This window comes from Perna viridis, chromosome 11, assembly GCF_037379345.1.
Source record: "Perna viridis isolate PV_CMFRI_1.1 ecotype Kerala chromosome 11, ASM3737934v1, whole genome shotgun sequence".
NCBI lineage: Eukaryota > Metazoa > Mollusca > Bivalvia > Mytilida > Mytilidae > Perna > Perna viridis.
In genome coordinates this window covers 3,861,978-3,883,676 of record NC_142455.1, presented here as the reverse complement: position 1 = coordinate 3,883,676, position 21,699 = coordinate 3,861,978, and the positions used below count along the sequence as shown (strand labels likewise).

The 21,699-nt window shown below is 33.0% G+C and overlaps 1 protein-coding gene across 5 annotated transcripts in view; it reads right to left on the bottom strand.

The window, feature by feature from the left end:
- The window catches only part of LOC148602367 (uncharacterized), a 53,902-nt gene that overhangs the window by 30,574 nt on the left and 1,629 nt on the right, over positions 1-21,699 (bottom strand). For 2 of the 5 annotated variants that reach the window (XR_015916582.1, XR_015916583.1), the window contains 8 exons: positions 9,993-10,037; positions 9,167-9,439; positions 8,462-8,818; positions 8,153-8,207; positions 7,488-7,762; positions 6,718-6,781; positions 4,599-4,711; positions 4,066-4,214 (listed from right to left, as the gene is read on the bottom strand). Coding sequence is in view for 1 of the 5 variants with exons in the window: in XM_088552676.1 (XP_088408802.1) it covers positions 6,718-6,781; positions 7,488-7,762; positions 8,153-8,207; positions 8,462-8,818; positions 9,167-9,439; positions 9,993-10,037; positions 11,360-11,414 (1,124 nt within the window). In the remaining 4 variants the exon portion in view is untranslated. Of the gene's footprint in view, positions 1-4,065; positions 4,215-4,598; positions 4,712-6,717; positions 6,782-7,487; positions 7,763-8,152; positions 8,208-8,461; positions 8,819-9,166; positions 9,440-9,992; positions 10,038-11,295; positions 11,464-21,699 lie in introns of those variants that run through there. The other 3 variants (XR_015916580.1, XR_015916581.1, XM_088552676.1) reach the window with 3 other exon arrangements.

Below are 21,699 nucleotides of genomic sequence, written 5' to 3'. Positions count from 1 at the left end.
ATAATTTATGCCCTCATCAAGTCATTTCTCTACAACTAGATTTTTTTCATTTATCTTACTATAATAGTTCATCATTAAACGTCGAATGATTTAATTGTGAACTTGGAGACTTTAATCCACTAAAAACTAGAAAACAAATAAAGTTTGGATAGTTCTTGCGTTAATAGGCACAAAAATTGTTTGTAGTTTACCAATATTCTGATATTCTATCAAATTTGTATTTTTGTCACATTCTGGTCAACATTTTGGCAGAGCAAAGGTGTCCACAACCAAGACACTAATTCATATTTAGTGAAAATATCTACATAGTGTATCATATGTAAAAATATGAAGTTGTTTCTTTGGTGTGGACATATTGTTTAGATGTACATATCTTAGAAAAAAAATCACAACTTCCATGTTTTTTTTTTTTTTTTCTTGTTAAATGGCGTAAAATTGTGGCACTATTATGACGTCATTACAACGATCTTATGTCACTCTTCCATTTATCCATATACTTTAATGCCCGATACCATTTTGTAACAAAGCTTAATGGAATTAACAACTTATGGACTGTTAAAAAATCCCTTGATGTGCTTGATGAATTACATGCTCAAATGGGACCTTTCTAAGTGTAGTGAATCGAGTCGTCACATTCTGAGACGTTGTATAATATTGATTTGTTGTGACATGTATCGTAAGTTTGATTCACTTTTCTACATAATAACACATAGATGAACTTTCCCGTAAAACCATACATGGTGCACTTAGTTACAGCCATAGAGTACTCCTACGAAAAAGATTGATTGGTTGTTTGGGCTTAACGCCCGAGCAGCAATATTTCAGCTATATTCAGGCAACCCTACAAAAAGGATGACCCGGCCAGCGAAGGCTATATTTTTATATAGCCTAGCATGGCGAGTTGTCTAGTACGCTGGACTTTGCGCAAGCAGTGTTGCTACAGATATCACTGCGGTATGAGTTGGAATCCTATTATTATTATCATTATTATTATTATTAATATTAATATTATATATGCAGATATGACTACGACAAAAACTATGATAAATTCATGTTAACCTATTCCAGTACGCACACGTTTTTCATTTGTTAAAGTAGACCGGTTAAAATTGGCGTGAGTTTATAGTTAAATACCTTGTTTATTGTTCAGGTAATAGGAAAATATATATCCTAGTTGAAATTAAAACGATTACATCTTTTCTAATCGTTAAAATGGACATCTTTGTTATTTCCTGGCCGTTGCAGTTAATCAAAAAACCAACATTCAACTTTGAGAAAGAATCCATTTGCGATATGAAATGGAAGAAATTCTTTTAAAAACACAATTTGTGATACACCAACCACTTCCTGGTTTTTTGTTCACATGCCCTTTTAAAATGTCCCTTTACATCAATTCAAATGCATTTCAATTAACTGAAAGCTTGCCTAAACCGAACATATATTTGAGGACGTAGACATAGGATGTAACTCTTGCAATTAGTGATATGTTTTTTTTTTATCATATTCGATTTCCCAGTGCCTATCAATCTTTCACGTGAAACATAATGAAATCAATCCAGATCACTTTGATGCTTACACGAGATTGATGTTAAAAGTGGAATACAAACGTTCCAATGACTTGCAAGAGTTATATTCCTTATCCTCGGTCTACCTCCTTAAGTTAAAACAAGTTCGGTTTATACAGGTTACAATGTATATAAAGAGTAAATAATATAATTATGGATTAAAAAGTGCTTAAATATTGTTACATATCTGAATATTGTAAGTAACAGTCAACAAAATAACGCATTATTCAGCAGGTTCGACAATCTATCTTTCAGAGAGAAAAACCGTCTTGTTATTCTTGAATATTATTCTAAAGGCCTTTCCAATGTTTGCATCTAAGAAGAAAATCTTTTAGCTAGATCTTTTGATCCCAGTTTCCACTATAGATGACGCATTATCGTTAAACAATCCTAATTTCGAGGTTTTATACATTGCATCTACCCAAATTAATCTGAAATAAGGGATACTACAATTACTGTAAAAGTCAGCCTCGTATCTTCAACTTCACCTAGAAGTGAACGGAAAAATGAAGATCATTAACCAAATTATACGACAAACGCGGTGACTTTTCATTATTTATTGTCAACTTTCCTTTTAACTGTGGCAACATTCCTTCAGCACCCGCGCACGGAGTTTTAAAATCACAATTCTTTCGTTATGCCAGAGCTCTCGTACCGCACTAGACTTTTACAAGTAGGCTTCTGAAACAGGGTTATGTTGCTACTAGCCTTGAGACATCACAACAGAAGTTTTATGGTTGTCATCATGAACTCTTGGATCGTTACAATGTATTCATCTGCACCATGAGATCCGATTTGTTCAGCATGTCATAGCTTTCCTTTCCTCTTCTGTCTTCCCCGAACTTTTTGTATGTTTTTAGAAAATCAGACAGAGCTTACTCTACAAGAGCATCTGATACATGCTCTCAATTTTAAGGATGTCCGAGTGGCTCATTAACCTTTGTTTCTCTGTACGAATTGCTTTCATTGTTTCAATTTTAGTTTTTTTGTTTTGTTGTTGGTTTGTATGTCCTTATTTCCCTGTCTAGACTTTGTCCCTGTATTGCGTTTTTTTTTTATTTTGGCTAGAATATTGGTTCCAATAATGAACTTCTCTTCTCTTCTGTTCATTTTTCTTGCTTCTTGTTCTTCTTGCTAGGGAATCTTATTATAAAAAGTGTTCCCAATATAGAATAGGATTATCTAATGCAGCACTCCCCTTTCGTTCCAATGACGACCTTTCATTGATTATATTATCAGTTACCTTATATTTTTGAAACCGTATTATTTTAAGGTGTTATCTTCAAGCTCTACCGATATTATTACAGAAGATTTTAATGTTTTTTTCTGCGGACTTCAACAAATGTCGGATGTCACACTCACGAAAAAGAAGAGAACGTTACCTACAGAATGGGCGCTTTATCTCCGTCACATGATTGGCCTATTTTGAAATGTATCCAGTTCATTTGCTTACTTATTGGAACTGAACTATTAAACGGCTCAGTAGAAATGTTTATCAGATATACACTACCTAATTTTTTGACAATGACTTTGATAAATTATTTAAACTATAACAAATGGGACTTGTGATTATAAAAAGTGGCTCGATACATTGGACAAAGGGACGACAATTTTACAATCGATATCAAGACATCCCCGTAATACATGTAAAAAAAGTGGTATCAAAAAATCTATAAAGGTATAACCTGGAGATTAGGCAACGTTTAAGCTTACACTAGGGTCTCTTCTCATTTCATTTATTACGCTAAATTCAATGAATATCTTTAGGCATATATAAATGCACCTACAACGTATGCAGTTATTTCATGCGCGATTTACCAATCGGACAGACCTTTGTACTAGTCCGACACGCTGAGCACGCCGGTTTTAGACAGTCAAAGCAGTAACAAGTTGATTTTAAAATAAAATAAAAAAACAATTAATGGATTACTCGGCAACAAACATTTAAAAGATCACCATAAAAAGCTTAATTTATATAAACATTAAATCTTTATTTTTTCGACAAAATTATAACTTACCTGAAAGGAAAAGAAGACACAAAACAAAATAAAACAAAAACAAAAACAATTTGCAAAGGTCTAAACCTGCCACTTTGCAAGAAAAGACAGGAAGATGAAAAAAATGACGACGGTTACAATAATGAAACATAACACGGAGACACATTAATAGTAACACATGTTTTATTTAAGGATTATTGATATTATCATTCATAAAACAGTTGAATTAGAATTACCTTTTTTGTTGTTATTATAACGTTAAGAATTAAATATTATCACTCTATCTACCAACAGACCTGGGATATTATATAACTAATGACAAGAGATAAATATGAGTTATTAAATTAATTGATTTTACTGTTATGAGTGATAATTAAATGATGTCATATTATGATTGGATACATTAAAAACAACATTAGAAATAAGGAGTAAGACTTATTGTCTAGTTTTAGTAAGTAGAAAGATGCACAATTATTTTAATGACTTGAATATTAAAAATCATGGATAGTATACATATTTATTCACTATAAGGGGAGTTAATTCAGCGAAATAAACAAGTCATAGCCCAAGTTATTTACATAAAACACATGTGATCTCACGTCGATATTATTATAAAGTCCGTACTTTAATCTTCAAAAACGACCTGGATAACCTAAATTGAAATAAAAAACATAAAAGTAAAAAGGTTAGCAGTTCATACAATTGAATTATGGACAATCATAAACATTTCAATTAATAGTTCTTATAAAAGCAGTTACACATTGAATGTACTTATCACATTTCATTATCCCTCATCATTTAAATTTTATCTCAATATGTTTAATACATGTCGTTGAACACCAATTACTCACTATTTGTTGTGTTTTGTTTTACATAATGAACTTTGATATTTGGATATCTTGTTGCAAAACAAGAATAAAAATGTGATGAGGCTATAGAAAAACCTTGTATAATTGTAAAATAAAAGTCACAGCAAACTGTTTACGGTCTACCTAACGCAATGGGTTTGGTAAGAGTTTTACAGTAGAATTTGTACCTGATGTTCATCATTCAGCTTAACACACTATTGTTTCCATATGGGTCTGTTGGTTTCTTGGACTTCAGTGTTCTTCTGGATATTCGTCTCTTGATACAAATGAAACATTCCCACTAAATTGAAAAAAAATAGAAAAGATACGTAGTTATTAAAAAATAAAGATGGAGAAAACAATATTACATACAATGTAATTATAGATATATAAAATTTATTAGCATTTATGCTAGTGTAGTGGAATTACTCTTTCACTTTAGGGATTTATTGTATTTCACTGTCATTGTTAAGAACTTCAGTAATTCCATTAGTTTAGTGAGCTAGACGTCATATATTCTACTCCTAGTGTTCATAGAACTCTAGCTTCAGCTCACCGGATCACTTCCGGTTCCCGATCCCAGCCGGGATCGCCCTTAGTATGTAAGACGGCTCTCCCGTCTCGAGCGGATTTTAACTGAACATTTTAGCAGACGACGTTAGGTTTGGTAAGGACCGGTACTTGACCAGTACCGTTTATTTCACTCCCCGTTAGGATTATAATCAATGATATATGCTTGATGTATTTGGCCAATATTAAATATGTAAACTGAACAAGGATCGCTAATTTACGCCAAAATATGAAGAACCTGGTAAACGTCACTGAGACAACCAGAGCAAAACTAACATGTTGTATAAAATAAACAAAAATGAATAGTAGGAAATGGAAACTTAATGCAAAGGAAATTTGTGTCGACAAGGGATGAGCATGAATCGCTCACCTGTCTTGATAAGACTTCAGCAATTTTCCATCAGAAGCTGTTTTTTTTTTCTTGGATAAAAATTTATAACGCTTATATCTATGAAACTCTCATATGAATTTTCATTAAATTTTGTCTAAAAGCTCTCTGAGAATTTTAAAGTAATAATATTAAAAACGAGTAACTAAAATCTGGAAAAAGGGCAACAAAACCAACATGGTTTAACATATTTTAACAGATTTGGAAATACATGTGTGCGTTGTATATTCGATAAAGTATTGTCTGATCCCTGTCTTTTTAATAGCGGCGGCCAAGTTTTTCAACGGATCAAAGAGTAATCAAGAGAACCAAGGTTATAGCGGCAATCAAAAGAATATAATTCAGGGATGAAGACCAGATCTAAAAAACAAACACACATGACAAAGAACACAAAGCAACCAAAACCACACATACAAAGCAAGAAAACAAATGAGCAACTCGGACTCCACTAAAAACTGGGAGCATGGACCAGGTGCACCAGTAGGTTAAGCGTTCTTTGCTTTTCTAGAATCACCCGCCGAGTTGCTCATAAAAAGTTAAGTCCGGGGTAGACAAACGAGGAAAGGAAAACTATGACACCTTGAAGTTCATGATGACGACCATAAAACCTCTGTAGTGATGACTTCAATCTTGTAGCAATATAACCCTGTTCCAGAAGCCTATTTTTTAGAAATCTAGAGCGATACAAAAAGTCTGCGTAGTTTCGGCATAGGCTCTATGCTTAATGCGCTAAGGAATATGCATACCAAGTATGGTTCTATTGCTAAAGTAGTGTTAGAAAAGATTTTTAGACAGTAAAATCATTAAAATTGGCAAAAAGAATGTCGAAAAAGGACAATAACTTTGACATGGCTTCATAGATTTGCATGATAATTTGACCGCCGAAACGCTCATCATTCTAAGCACTTCTGCCCATGTTACAATTATGCTAAACCTAACGTTTGTGGACCTATATGCAAAAAAACCTCTGTCTGACCCTATTTTCTATTGTTCAGTTACGGAGGCCAGAAACACATACATATATTAGAAACTATTGATACTTAGTGTTTCTAGAAGAGAATTAAGGTGATACTTATGAATTGATATAAATTGCTGATGATTGATATGAAAAAAAGTTACATTTAATGCATTTTGGATCTCAATCCACTAGAACATAATAATGGAAAAGGTTAATATGTTAAGTTAACCCTCAATTAACTTTCTTTTTTTTAAATTACTCATTATGCATATAAAACACTTTATATCCTGAAAATCATCGAATCCATTCTAATCGCAACATCAAGCATAATTCTTCTAAAGAAAGATCATAGAAAAATATTGAGTATGATGTAGTGATTCACTTTACTTACTTGTTGATTGTGAATAAAAGAAATGGTTTCTTTATATCCTGTTCTAATTTTTGTCCACAATTTTCTAAAATAGTATAAAAAGATTCAATGAAGCGAGCAAATTACGTTCGTAATCCACAGTATGAGTTTTGTCATACATACCTACTGTAAAAAATACACATGAACGACTACTTTTCTTCATAATCGTACCAAACTGTTGCAGTCTACTGTATTCTAACTCAGTTGGTGTTTCAAGAAAAGCAGTATACACTTTTCCTATCGTCTAAGTTCTTAGTTCATCCTGGTTGCTTTTTTTGTGTTCGTATGTATTGTACGTTTTGTATGGGAGTTTCGATATGATTGCTATTTTTTTTTATAATTTTAATAATGTCATTGTCTCCTTTGTTTTACATCCACTCGATGAAATTCCAAGAAAACAAGTTTGCAAAACAACTTTCAATGTAAAATCATCAATCTTTCAGCCTTTCTTTGAAATAATTTGCATTGTTCAGTTGATATAACATTACCTGATGCTATATCGAATATTACAAAATCATTTCAATTAAATTACTTTTCTGTGACGTAGTTTGTACTTATAATAGAATGGAAACTAGTAAGTGTATGCAAAGAAATGCTACAGGAGCTGAGAAGGTAGAATGTACGTTAATGGAAAAATTAAAAGTTATAATTTCCATGCACTTTCAAGAGCTTTAATGACACCATATTAACTAAATATATGTTTTCGTCAAATTTTAGATGCAGTCTGCCTGCTACGTTAAAAAAGGCTTTACCTTTATTCCTACATCCTTTACATGTTTCCACGTCAAAATTGAGAAAACCCTCCTCTTTTAAGACCGCGAAAAAGTGCTGAAGCATACTCTCATTTTGCATCACGTAGATCAAGAACATCTTTGCTTTCAGAATTCTTGGCCGTTGAGTATTGATACATACGTTTTGTATAAATTGTGATACATACTCTGAACGATCAAACGTCTTTTCTATTATGTCTGATTCGATTTGGCCAAAAATTGATTCTTCATTGCGCACTAACGTGCTACGAAGGCAACTGAAAATTTAACTTAATAAGTGAATATCATTCATTTAAAGAGTAATTATTTCATGTTTTTTTTTCTTTCGGTACGACATTTTGAGAATCGTGATAAATAAGTCAATACAGTAACACATTAAAACCCAATATTTCTCCCAAAGCTAAAGGGAACTAAAATATCAATTAATTACGGGAAGAGACATATGGTTTAGTTTGTGTTCATTTATAATTCAAATCATGTAGTTATTTTTGTTTGCAACGACCATGAATCCGATAATTTTACCAGTCAGTTCGCATTTATCATTCTCTTATTATTTGAAGTAAATCACTGATAAATGTATTAAGTGTTTCTTATTATTTAGTTTGTACTTAGCGAGAGAATAACATACTATATAAACGTGTACAAACCCACTACATGTCTTTGTTTCACTTAGTTTGAGAGATACACTTTTCTGTGGTAGCACTGGAATACAAACCACACATTAAGAGTTGCACACGATTTGTGGTGTGTACATACAAATCTAAATAGACTCTCTACTCGCGTTTGCAGACAAATTGTCGAAAGCATTCATCATCACTAACTGTTCACAAAATACATGTAATTAATTTTTACGACTGAGAAACATATAATATTTTATGTTTAATGTTATCTTAAAGTTTCAAATTATTGAGCTTACACATAGTTAAAAGGACACACATTGTAATTCAAATACCTACTGAAATACTCATCAAATAACGTATTTGGAGGCTTTTCATAGACCTCGAAATCGAGGATAAGACCTGCAGATATTTTAGCCTTTTGAAACCAATTTTGAATAGTTTCTATGATACATTTTGTAGCTTCTTTTGCCTTGACTTGTCGCATGTGGATGCATATGGATCTTCCTTCACGGATATCAAGTACTTCGTTTGCAATTGCCTCGTCAACAACTGATTGGACCGTACTTAACTCGTGCAGCAATATTTCTTCGTTGGTTGGATCTGCCATTCTCACATTTATTCGTATTACAATTTCGTCATTTTCAGGTAAAAGACAAGTCTGTCCAAGGGGAATGTTTCTTACTCCGTCTAGGTCTGTAAGTAAAATAAAGGTAATATAGCTGATTCTTATCAAAGTTAATATCTGAAATTCAATGTTTTTTTATTGACAAGATTGACTAAAGGAAGAAATCGTATTGAAATGTAATGCTTATGAGTGGATAATTATTACCAAATTAGATAATTTTGTTTCATAACTGTGCCTTGCATAAATTTGAAACTTTATTTAAGTCATATATCAACCTTGAAATGGATTCAAGCATCTAAATTCACAATTCAGTTTTAATACTTCATAATTAATTTCGTGGTGAGGTTGGCCAATAAGAGCCCTGGGAGTCCCTTTTCCGTCGCAATATTCGATAAAGATAGTAGTAAGGAAAAAACCTGTTATATGTGAAAAAGAAGACGAAACCAAATTAGATTGTCCTGTGCTTTGAAGTATTTGTCTGAAAGGTTCTTGCCAGTCGTTCCAGTCTTTATTTTCAAGTATTTCACAAATCTGTTGACGTTGAAATCTTCTGTCCCTCTGTGAAATAATGAGTTGATATTCGTCCTCAGAAATGATATTATTATCTCGTAAAGGACCAATAGTTTTGTTGACTTCTAAATTATCCAGAAATATTTGGCGATTTTGTCGAAGAATTGTTCGTACGTCACCTATAAAGTAACAGTTGTATTAGTACAAAATTAGCAATTTATCTTGGTAATGTCCTTACCGATAAAAACATTTCAACTGAAATATGTAAGCACTTTGACGTCGACCTTTCCAGTAAAAATTATTTGACATGCATATTCTATCATAAATAACTGTTTACAATTTAAGAATAAATAATAAATTGACCAATTTTCAAATATACAACTGATGAGACATTTATGTGTCCTGTGCTTTTGACATCATATTAAATTTAGAACGTTCTCGCACTTTTATTATGCTATTCTATTTATATATGATTTCAAAAGGTTCATAAAATGTTGATATCATTTTGATTTGACTATTTTTTAATTTACCTAAGATAGATGTATTGTCATACAATGAAATTATAGAATATCTCCAGTAAAACAATAATTTAATAATGGTGATATCGAATAAAAAGGGTTCCTTAAAAACTGTTTATTGTTTTTCGGTTTGTTGTGGAATCCATGTGTAAAACTTTACTTATTTTGACCGATTCTTACAAAATATGGTAATAAGTTTTCCGATAGTACTCACAGCCTACTGCCTCACCGCCATGAGCCATTTCCTGAAGCCAATCATCTAAAAAGAGTGGTATATGTTTTATTTAACAAAATATTTCCTTTTTTAAACATAAGAAAACATTGAATTAGTTTTATTACTAATTTGATGTGTTGACAGTATGGATTCTTTTCTTGCTCCGAAATCTCTGTCCGTGTATTTCAAATTGCACAAACGTAGTTCGAAATAATCTTTCTGATTCGATATATCCTTAGCACATATTTTTTTTTCATATACGTTATATCAAAAAAACGGATGATTAAACATGCATTTGTTATATAATTTCACACCAAAATATAATTTAAATTAAAAAAGACAAATCCCGTCCACGACCTGTTATGACATTTTTATTAAAGTGTGTATTCAATACTTGCCATTAAACAATCTCCGATTTCATTTATAACGGATATCCCGGGTTCATTGAAATGAAACATTTGTAATTTCCTTGTTAACAAATAAAAAATGTCCTTATCACATGCTTTGAATTTATTATAAGTACCAAAGGGATGCAACTAGAATTCATCAATACATTAATTAAGATTTACTTTGCAGATTTGAATTATCTGAACTATATTTATGTATGCGTATACTGTGTGGTTTCACATTTTAAAAACCTTTTATTTTATAAAGAAAAAAATGTGTTTGTGTGCATATTGACCTACAAAACTTTGTGAAAGACAATGACAAAAGAGAAGCTAGTCCTTACCTTTCACATATCAATATTTTGACATTGTTCTCTTTTTAAGAGTAACCAAGGGAACCAAGATTATAGCAGTAATCAAAAGAATGTAATCCAGGGACAAAGCCCAGACATGGAAAACAGACATACACAACAAAGAACATAAAGTAACTAAAATCATACATAAAGTGACAAAAGCAAATGAGCAACTCGGACTCCCCTAAAAACTGGGAGCATGGACCAGGTGCACCAGTCGGTTAAGCATCCTCTGCTTTTCTAGAAACACTCGCCAAGTTGCTCATAAAAAGTCAAGTCCGGGGTAGACAAACGAGGAAAGGTAAACTATGAGCCGTTGAATAAATCAGTTTTCATGGCGCAGATGGATACACCAAGCAAGTTCATGATGACGACCACCAAACCCCTGTAGTCATTTTAACAATTTCTTCTATTGACGCCTGTACTATGCTCGAACCATTTCAATTGTTTTTTTTTTTCTTTAACATATCATAAGCATTTATCCTAGAACATGCAGTAATTGAAGAAGAGATGATTATAATGCAATCACAATAATGGAAGACAAACCATATTAAGGTCTCTTACCATATTATATCAAATCCGGCACATAGTAGTTGACCTTCTACCAAATATTAGCAAATAAACTTACTGTATAAAAAAGGGAATTTTCTGAATTTAATGCATGACACATGTATTATTTCCATTAAAATATTTCCTTATCACGTTCTGATCGTATGAAAAATACATATTTTAAAAATAGTTTATTCTAATCTACATTAAATGGATAAATCATTGTTGTATATTAGTCACGTTAAGAGAAAAACAGGCGTCTTAAGAACTGGTGCTGTGTATAAGACTTGAAATAATTGACTGCACTCGGTGTTAAATATAGAGAGCTATTCTATATGAATTACCCGACTGAGTATTTACGGTTAACAACAACAAAGGACAAAACAAAACGACAGGGGTATATCAGGGTAGCATTCTATATTTAATGATATATTGGGTGTATAACATGAAATGGAAAATCAGTAGACAAAAAACAGAACTTATCGAATTTCTCTGTCGGACATTCGCACCGATAACTGAAATGATATGAGAGCATATACCATTAGCACGGGGAAACATTTAACCGTCTCAACACTACCACTACTAAATTATATAAGTCTGAATAGGGTACAGTTTGTTTTAACTTGTGCTAACTCTGTCTTAACTTCTCTAAATTTTTCTGAAAAATAATTTGATTGTCTCGACTGAGTTTCACCATGTCTAATCAAGTCTCAAAAAGTCTTGGCGGTGTCTCGACTTGTCTTGACCCAGTCTCGAATTCTCTTATCTTGTCTTGACCAGTCTCGACAAAGTTTTCACCAGTCTCAACCTGTCTCAAAGAGTCTTGAAGAGTCTTACCTGTCTCGAAGAGTCTTGAATAGTCTTAAAGAAGTCTCGACCAGTCTCAAATTAATCTCAAACTGTCTCGATGACATACATTTAACAATTTAGGACTGAAAACAGTCCTAATTTAAGAATTCAAAGATAAAACCACTGTATTTTTTATGCATGAATTGCCTTTTGAATCATTTTTATGGAGACTGTTACTTAATTATTCAGGTTATAGGTAAGAACATTCATAGTGATACTATGATATGGAAAATATCGAAATTTGGATGGAAGATTTTGAAAAGAAAGTTAAATAAAAAATTGTTTAATTGAAAAATGTGATGTTTCACCGCTGCCTGTGAAGTAAAAAAATATATTAAATACAATTTACTCTGCCTAATTGAAATCAAAGCATGCATACAAACATTTTCAGGTTAGATAATAGATTCTACATACTCTTAGATTTAAACAGCAATATTGTGCTGAGAATTTGAATAAGTAACAACTCAAGAATGTAAACTTTTGGCCAAAATTGTGCAGATTATAGCTTGAAACCCGTTCGTGGTAACCTCTGAAGCCCGTAAAAACTCCTGTTCAACCCGAAGTTATTTTTAAAAAAGAATATGAATCAATTTTCGGTGCATCTTAACACCGCTCAGGAGTCCTGGGTACACACAGGACCAGATAAAAATTCTAGGTACCTGTATGTGATCTTCATCATTATACTGGAGAAAATTGTATACTAGTATTTACCCTATTCATCCAATATACAATAAACCGTGGAACTGGTCCTGGCGCGTGGCATTTATTACGATCCTCGAAATCACAATACTCATATTACTTTCATAAATTGTGAACAAAATTGTACAGATTATAGTTCTTGAAAACCCTTTTGTAGTAACCTCTGAAGCCAGTCTTTTTTTAAACACTCCTGTTCAGCCCCGAAGTTATCTTTAAAAAGAATATGAATCGCTTTTCGGTGCACCTTAACACCCCTCATGAGTCATGAGTACACACAGGACCAGATGAAAACACTAGATACCTGTATGTGACGTTTATCATTATACTAGAGAAAATTATGTACGAGTATTTACGCTATTCAGACATTATACAATGTACCATCCAACCGACCCGGCAGGTGGCATTTATTATGTTCCTCGATATCACAAAACCTACATGTACATGAACTACTTGAATCAGATAAGCGATAAACATGGTACCGTATAAAAGGATAATGTTGTATCATTATTATACAGATTTATGTTGATATATAATGTTCGTGTGATATATTAATTACAAAAAATAATAGAATTCTTCTTTTTTCTTCTTTTATTTGTTTTTTTTTATGTTGTGTGTGCAGTTTTTTAATGAAATAAAAATTATAGTTTATAAAAGGATGAATATAGAGAAGAAAATGGGTTAAATCGTGCCTGTCAATTATAGTATTATCTTTTTTAAATTAATTTGCAATTAATTTCCTATATCTTAAGTACACCTATGTATAGTCGGAAGAGAAACCAAAATATGTTTGAGGCATTTTAAAAATAATTGAAGATATGAGATATGCAAGATACATCCCCTGTATAGCATGATGAAGGAAGATAGTATGGACGGGCGGAAGTACGGACACCCTACATCTTTACATATTCTCACACTGCAAATCCAGGTATAACTATATCCAAATGTCTGACCATTTAATGATATAGTTTAACGTCTTTTGGCAGAAAGAATGAGAACGACTTTACCAATCGAACAGACCCTGCTTTAAACTAGTCGTACAGCCAAATAAAAGAAGTTCACACTCTCGCTTGCACCGAAAACAATGTGTCTGGCTGTCTTTTTTTTGTTAAGATGTAACTTGTATAAGTGTTACGAGATATGTATTCAAACTTTATAGCGGATATTCCGCGTTAATGTTGTAGATGAATAATTTCACATGATAACGCAAAAAATATAATAATAAACAGTTTAGTTGACGCTAATAAGCCTCTGTGGTTACATTCACATGTTTGACATAATATACTAAAGGTTTATGAACTATCTCACTTTTTATCTAGTAAAAAGCAGACAAGTGGCATGCAGCAGATTTGTATCAGCTTCATGTTTAACGATATACATGTTATAAAAACATGCAATTATTGACTCCTTTTAGTTTGGCTATGCATTATAAAATCGAATGTTCGAATTTGTTAACAACAAAACACAATCATCATAATCATCTGAGATGTAAGTAGGTTGTTACCATAGAGTTTTATAAGCTATTCTTATTTAGACGGTAGTTTCGGTGTAATACTTAGATCGATTTTATTTTAAACGAACATTTGTCTATTGGTGTCAGACAGGAGCCAGTAACGCGGGGGTATATAGGTGAACGATGTCTTTAGGGTGATCCTTTCTTGGATTAGTCCCAATATCATAAAAAAAAACCTTAATCGGGGGCCTTATAATTCCCTAATTGTTTTTTTTTTTAGAATTTAACATAAAAACATGTATTTAGACACATGGTAGTTAGCTGACAGTTGATAAGTGATACGCGTGTATATTGCGTCTTTAGTAGCATTACACAGATACTGAGTGGAATTATTTAATGTACATGTATATATATATAGTTCATTTGTGGTATCGAAGTAATGTTATAAAATCTAATACTGACCAAGTAAACCGAAGACGAAAAATATGAATAAAATTTAAACCTTATACACATGTAGTTACAAACAATTTAAAAAACAAAATGATAAAATTCCGAGCTGAATGGAGATTTAAGGCTCTTCCCTTACTCCACTTTTACATGTATAAAATTCACATGAATATTACTATTTAAAGATTAGACAGCTCAACTATAAACATACAAATTACCTTAACGATTAATTATTTTCATTGTGTGATGTTTGGTACGAAGGCTCATTTCCATTACATTACATGTATCGTACATGTATAATTCACACGCACAATTAATTTGCGCGCTGGGGTTTGAAATATGTAGCAGATACATGTAGACCACGCACTGAGTAATACCATTTATAATCGAAGTACTATCTGTTTTCGATAAGTTACATGGGCTATGTATATATGTATATAAAGAATTTGGGTTTATATCGAGTGAAAAAAAAAAGCGGAATTAGAGAGAAAACAACAATGCAATTTTTAAAGAGGCCTCACTCGAATAAATATAAAAATAGAACTTCATGTATTTCAATGATAAACTAACCTCAACAGTGCAACAAAATTCGAGATCATTAATTAAAATATGCTTACATGTAATATTAGAATAGGAGCTTGAAACTAGTATTTCTATGTTAAAAATTAATTCTTTAAAAAAATAATGGTTTATGTGGATTGTGCCACAACTCTGTTCTCGGCTATTTATTTCAGTTAATCGGATTCCCTGGGATAAATCCACGATGATATATATACTTATAAATTAATTGCAAATACATTATGTATCGGACTTCATTTTTACTTAATTCAAGGGACGATTTTCCCTCACTTAAAGATAGCGTGGGCAGATTCTTTTATCTTTTCGCGGTTCGAGAATCTGTTGACACAGGTGTGTTCTTGCAATTAACAGATAGGTATACACGTATGTCTTCATAGGGTGCAACATGATTAATTATGAAACAATTTGCAGAGTTTTTAAATCAGGAAAACAGTAGTTTTGATATACCACAGTGGTTTAATGTAAATGTTGCATAACAAGAACAATAAACATTTTACAAGATTTTTTTTAATATATTTTGGGGAGGAAAAAAATTGTCACGCAAAATCTCTCACATAAAAGAGTTGAAATCAGGGAAATCTTCCCTTTACCGACTGTCAGAGGTTACAAGACCTCAAGTTAGGAAACCCCTCATGTTTGGGTACTACCCCTCATATGGCAGTTTTTAAGTCCATTGTAAAACTTTATAGTTATCTAAATACAAGTATGCAATTTGTTAAAAAGTCGGAATATTTGTGTAATTTTAAGTAACTTTTGAAAATGAAGTACATTTTTATTTTCATTAATTCATAAGTTACAGGACCAAGTAAAACGCAATATTTCAAGGCCCACAACTATTTAGATATATCACGGATAGGAAAATTAAGAATATTATATGTTTGAAGTGGCTCGAACAAAACGTTAATTACAATAACGAATAAGTGAACAATGGCCACTTTTAAAAGGTAAAAAGGAACTACATAAAAATATAAATTGAAGGTACAAAATCGACAAAATGACAATATGTCGCGAAATGTTAAAGTAAAGGTATATCTAAAATTTATATATTAAAAAGTATCTTTATTCAGAAAAATATACTTCAAATAAAATAAGCATTCCCACTTTAAAATAAATTAAGACAATTTCCATACATTCTATTTTTATAATGGATGAATAACTCATGTCGAGACTAATAAGGTTGTTGGGAGCTTTGAATTAAATTGTTGAGATAGTTTAAGACTCAGTTGGGACAGTTTAAGACTTAGTCAAGACTGGTTGACACTAAGTCGAGACTATTCGAGACTGGCAAGACTGTTTGAGACTGGTCGAGACAAGTCGCGACATGGTCGAGACTAGTTGAGACTAGTTTGGACAAGATGAGACTCGGTCAAGATAATCTAAGTATTTTTTCAGACATACTCAGAAAAGATAAGACAGAGTTAGCACAAGTTAGAACACAATGTACCTTTTCAGACGTATATAACTTAGTAGTGTACAATCTCTGATAAAATATAACGGGAATAGGTATGGTGAATATGGCAATTCAATAACACCGTGTTGAAAATGTCATCCTAAGGCCACATGTAAGTCTCCAATGAACTACAAGGCAACCTTTATACCACATGGCAGGCGGCAAATGGCCCCAAAACTCCATTGAAGTACATTGTAGAAGAGTAATCAAGGGAACCAAGGTTATAGCGGTAATTAAAAGAATGCAATCCAGGGACAAAGACCAGACATGGAAAAGAGATATACACAACAAAGAACATAAAGTAACTACAATCATACATACAAAGTAACAAAAGCAAATGAGCAACTCGGATTCCACTAAAAACTGGGAGCATGGAACAGGTGCACTGGTAGGTAAGCGTCCTCTGCTTTTCTAGAAGCACCCGCCGAGTTGCTCATAAAAAGTCAAGCATAAAAAAATTTACTTTCGTCATTGTTTTGCTCATAAAAAGTCAAGTCCGGGGTAGATAAACGAAGAAAGGAAAACTATGAACCGTTGAATGAATCAGTTTTCATGGTGCAGATGGATACACGATCAACGACTTCATGATGACGACTATAAAACTTCTGTAGTGATGACTTCAATCTTGGAGCATCATAACCCTGTTCCAGAAGCCCATTTGTTAGAGTTCTTGCACGATACAAAAAGTCTGCGTTGTTTCGGCAAGCTGTTGCATAACGTAAGAGTTGTGATATAAACACTCCATACGCAGGTGCTGAAGGGATATTGCTACAGATTAAAGGAAAGTTGACAATTTTGAATGAAAAGCCATCTCGTTTGTCGTAACGTTTGATCAATAGTTTTCTTTACCATCGATTTCTAAGTGTAGGTCAAGATATGAGATTGACCTTACAGTGCCTGTAGTATCCTTTATATCAAGTTCTTTTGGGTAGATACGATGTATCAAATCCCAGAAATTAGGATTGTTTTAAGATAATACATCATCTATATAGCGGAAACTGAGATTAAAGCATCTAGCTCAACGATATTCTTTCTTTCGGATCAGATCAGCTATAAAGTCAGTCTCATAAGAGTGAAGGAATAGGTCTACAAGTAAAGGAGCGCAATTTGTTTCAATTTGAATGCCGACCGTCTGTTGAAAAACACGTCTTCCACACTGGACAAATATGTTGTGGATTAAAAATTCCAGCATTTTGTAAACATCTTCCTCTGTATATTTGGAAGATGACTAGGAATTATGTTTTTATAAAGTATGAGGAATCTCTACCAAGAAATGTATATTTGTATCTAGGTGTACTATCTTTTTATTTTTGGAAAAAAATAACGATGTATAATGTTTTTAAGTCGGGATTTTAACTGAGTATGGGGAATAGAAGTATGCAGTGTTGAAAAATCATATGTTTTAATGCTATTATATTCAGATAATAGTCTTGAACTGATTGTCTCCAAAAGATCTTTCGAGTTTTTCAGGATCCACATTGAATTAATACCACTGCGGGAGTAACAAGTGTTGTGGTAGGACTGCAGACGCTCTTTGACAGTTGTGAGTATAGAAATTAAAAGTTTTGAAAGAGGTTTGGTGGTACATTTTGCAGATCCAGCTATGAAACGTTAATTGTATGGATTTTTGTGGAATTCAGGAATCCAGAACATAGGCGGTAAATTGCAATCATCGTCCTTGGTAGAGAGGCCAAAAGAGGATAGCACAGATTGATGGTTTTCCACAATCTCTTCCTTAAAGAATCTGGTAGTAGTATAGGTCTTATCACTGCTATTATTTTCTATGTCTACCTCTGATAATAAACATTGGATGTAAAACGTTTTGCAGACAAAAACAATGTTGTTTTGGGCTTTGTCTGCTGGTTACGACAACATACTTGTCATGTATAGTAGACAATGTTTTTTGCTACATCGGGGTCTTTGAAAACCGATGTAGCCTTGGCACCCATCGACCTACTTAAAACTTGCATTTGTTTCAAAATGAAAGATCTAACGGCCTTTAAGCACTCTGACAGAGAATCAATGTTGTCTTGTTCTCGTTTTATCCATTTTCTTGCATAGTCCTCGACGGCATCCATAAGAACTTTAAAGTTATAATTCTAATTTGTAGAGCGTGGTTCACGGTACCTGGGATCTTTAGAAAGGATATTACGCAGAGATTCTTTTTCGATGATGGTTAAATCTCCCGTAACGACGTGACCAGAAGGTCCATATTTGAATGGAGAGGTTTTGGAAGAACAGTCAGATGGTTTAGCCTTGAAGTCCTCAATCTCGAGGTTCTGCAATAGCCTTCAATAATTGAAAATTTTGGATGCAGTTGGTGAAGTATAGGAATATGAAATAATTGGTATGGATTTGTCTTTGAAATATGGGGGAATTTTGTTGATAACGTTTTTGTGATGGAGGATGTTAGCCAAATTAATTGCATCTATACTTTTGTTGACAAACGGTAGTGGAAGAATGATCGTTTTTCTTCATCTTGACTTTTCACACAAACTGGTTTAAAGAGTCTGTGGAAACCAATATCCAAAATGATGGCAACAAGTCTGTATAATGATGAGCTGTCAGAAACAGGCGTGTCAAGACTTGTTTTGAAAATGGAGTGTAGTAGAGTGAGAGGTATGGAATATAGTTTGGTTCTAATGTGGTCCAAGAGGTTTTTGTATGAAAGGAAGGAGACTATCTGTGGAGACATCATGTAACTTAGGTGACGTATAGTGGCGATGGCCATGACTCCTTTCCCGTCTTGGAGTTTTGTCAAATAAATTCATCACATTTATGCTATTGTTATATTGGCTTGAAAAGTTTCCTATATTATTGATGTTGTCATTGCACCCGTAAGGTAATACAGTACCTAGTCTGCGTATCCAGTACTTCTCTCTTTCCCTACGATAGTTTTACTTAGAACGGGACTGTTTGTAGGATGGCACTTTTTTTCTAAAATACAAACTTTCATGGAGAGGATTGAATGATCTTGTTGATTAAAGTGTTGATAAACTGTCAGGAATTTGCTGGTGTTAATTTTCGAACGATGACCGCACATTCTTTTGTTTAATCGTTCTTGTGTTTCTCCAACATATACTAAACCACATAAGTTGCATTCTAACCCATGTATTAAGTTTGTGGATTTGCAACTTAAGTCATCGTGACTTCTTGTATGGAAGGTTTTGTTTGTAAGGGAACTGGAGAACAACGTATTAAGAACTCTGAGAAAAAAATGGAATAAATGTAAGATTGCTTAACCAAATTGGAATTTAAAGGGGAAAGTTAAAAACACTGAAGTTTCAAGGAAAGACAGTCACAATTGTAAAACAGGTGTAAAACGCCGAATTGACAGAAGACTAAGAACAAGACATATAAGAAAAAAAGAACAGGAACTATACCTAAAATATAACTGTCAGAAAAATGTGAACATAGCGTCCAAATGATGAACGTTAAGGACAATGGGCGGTCGAAGAATTAGACATAAATTGGTCATAGTTGAAACACATACCCTATTATGCAGATCTGCAAATCAATCATATTGCTGTGACGACAGAAAAATGCGGAAACCTTATCACATACGAAGTTTCGCATTTGGCGAGTATGCTATATACGGGCTCCAATGGAAGCCTTACCCCCACAGTCCTGTCCACAGTGAGGAGATGTTGATGCTGACTTTTTAAACAATGTGACCGTGTCGGCATTTTAACTTTGTGTACGCAACTGATATTTTCAAACTTTAGTATGACCGGAAATTCTGACAAAGAGTACTAATCGTGAAAACACTTTGATGCTAAGTTATATTATTTTCATTTAACGACTTGTATGTACGTGATGCCATGGAGTGTCTTCGCATGTAACATCGACATAACATAATTTAAACAAGTACATATAAAAGAGTAATCAAGGGAACCAAGGTTATAGCGGTAATCAAAAGAATGCAATCCAGGGACAAAGACCAGACATGGAAAACAGACATACACAACAAAGAACATCAAGTAACTACAATCATACATACAAAGTAACAAAAGCAAATGAGCAACTCGGACTCCACTAAAAACTGGGAGCATGGACCAGGTGCACCGATAGAGTAGGTCTTTGGCTAGGGATTACATTCTTTTGATTACCGCTATAACCTTGGTTCCCTTTCGGCATATATGATTACCGCTATAACCTTTGTTCCCTTCAGCATATATCACCTTCTGGCTATTAACGTATAAAAATGTCATTGTCTGCTAGGCTTTATTATTATTCCTAATTACTACGGAAATTTGCGGTAATATGCATATAAGGTTATTTAAATTTAAAAAGGTAGATTGATTAAGTATGTCCATAGTATTTTCTTCCTATATTTACTTATTGATAGTATATGTACACTTATAATAGTGAAATTTATGGAAAAGAAAAGATTTTTTAAAGAAGACAATGATATCAACAATTTACCTTTCAAAAGTGCATTATTTTCATCTTATAAGGGATGTGCTTTTATTATGATCCATTTTTTAACCCCATTGAATAGACAGTGTCTGTTTTCATTGACGATATTATCCATAAATGCATAAAGCTTCATTATCAAAGGAATTATTTTTAAAGTACATAAACAACACGTAGGAAGGAGACATATTGTCGTCCACTGAACACTTTTGTGAATGGTTTGAAACAATGTCTGTTATTGATAGGCACAACAATTCACGGTAAATAGAAGGGACCACCAGAACAATTACAGCAATTAACAAATGTTTGGCTCCGTTCCCAACACAAATGAAATCCATCATCCATATCGTGTTTCCTGGTATTCTCCCCTACTGGAATGGTTTTGATTACGTTATTTGTTGTTCATTGAGCTAAAAATCTATAAGGCATTCTTATCATAATTTATCTTTTGTATCAACCCTACACTTATCTAGTGTTTTAGCAGTAATGTATGAATGTTATTATTTAGGTCATTCACTTCAATGGATTC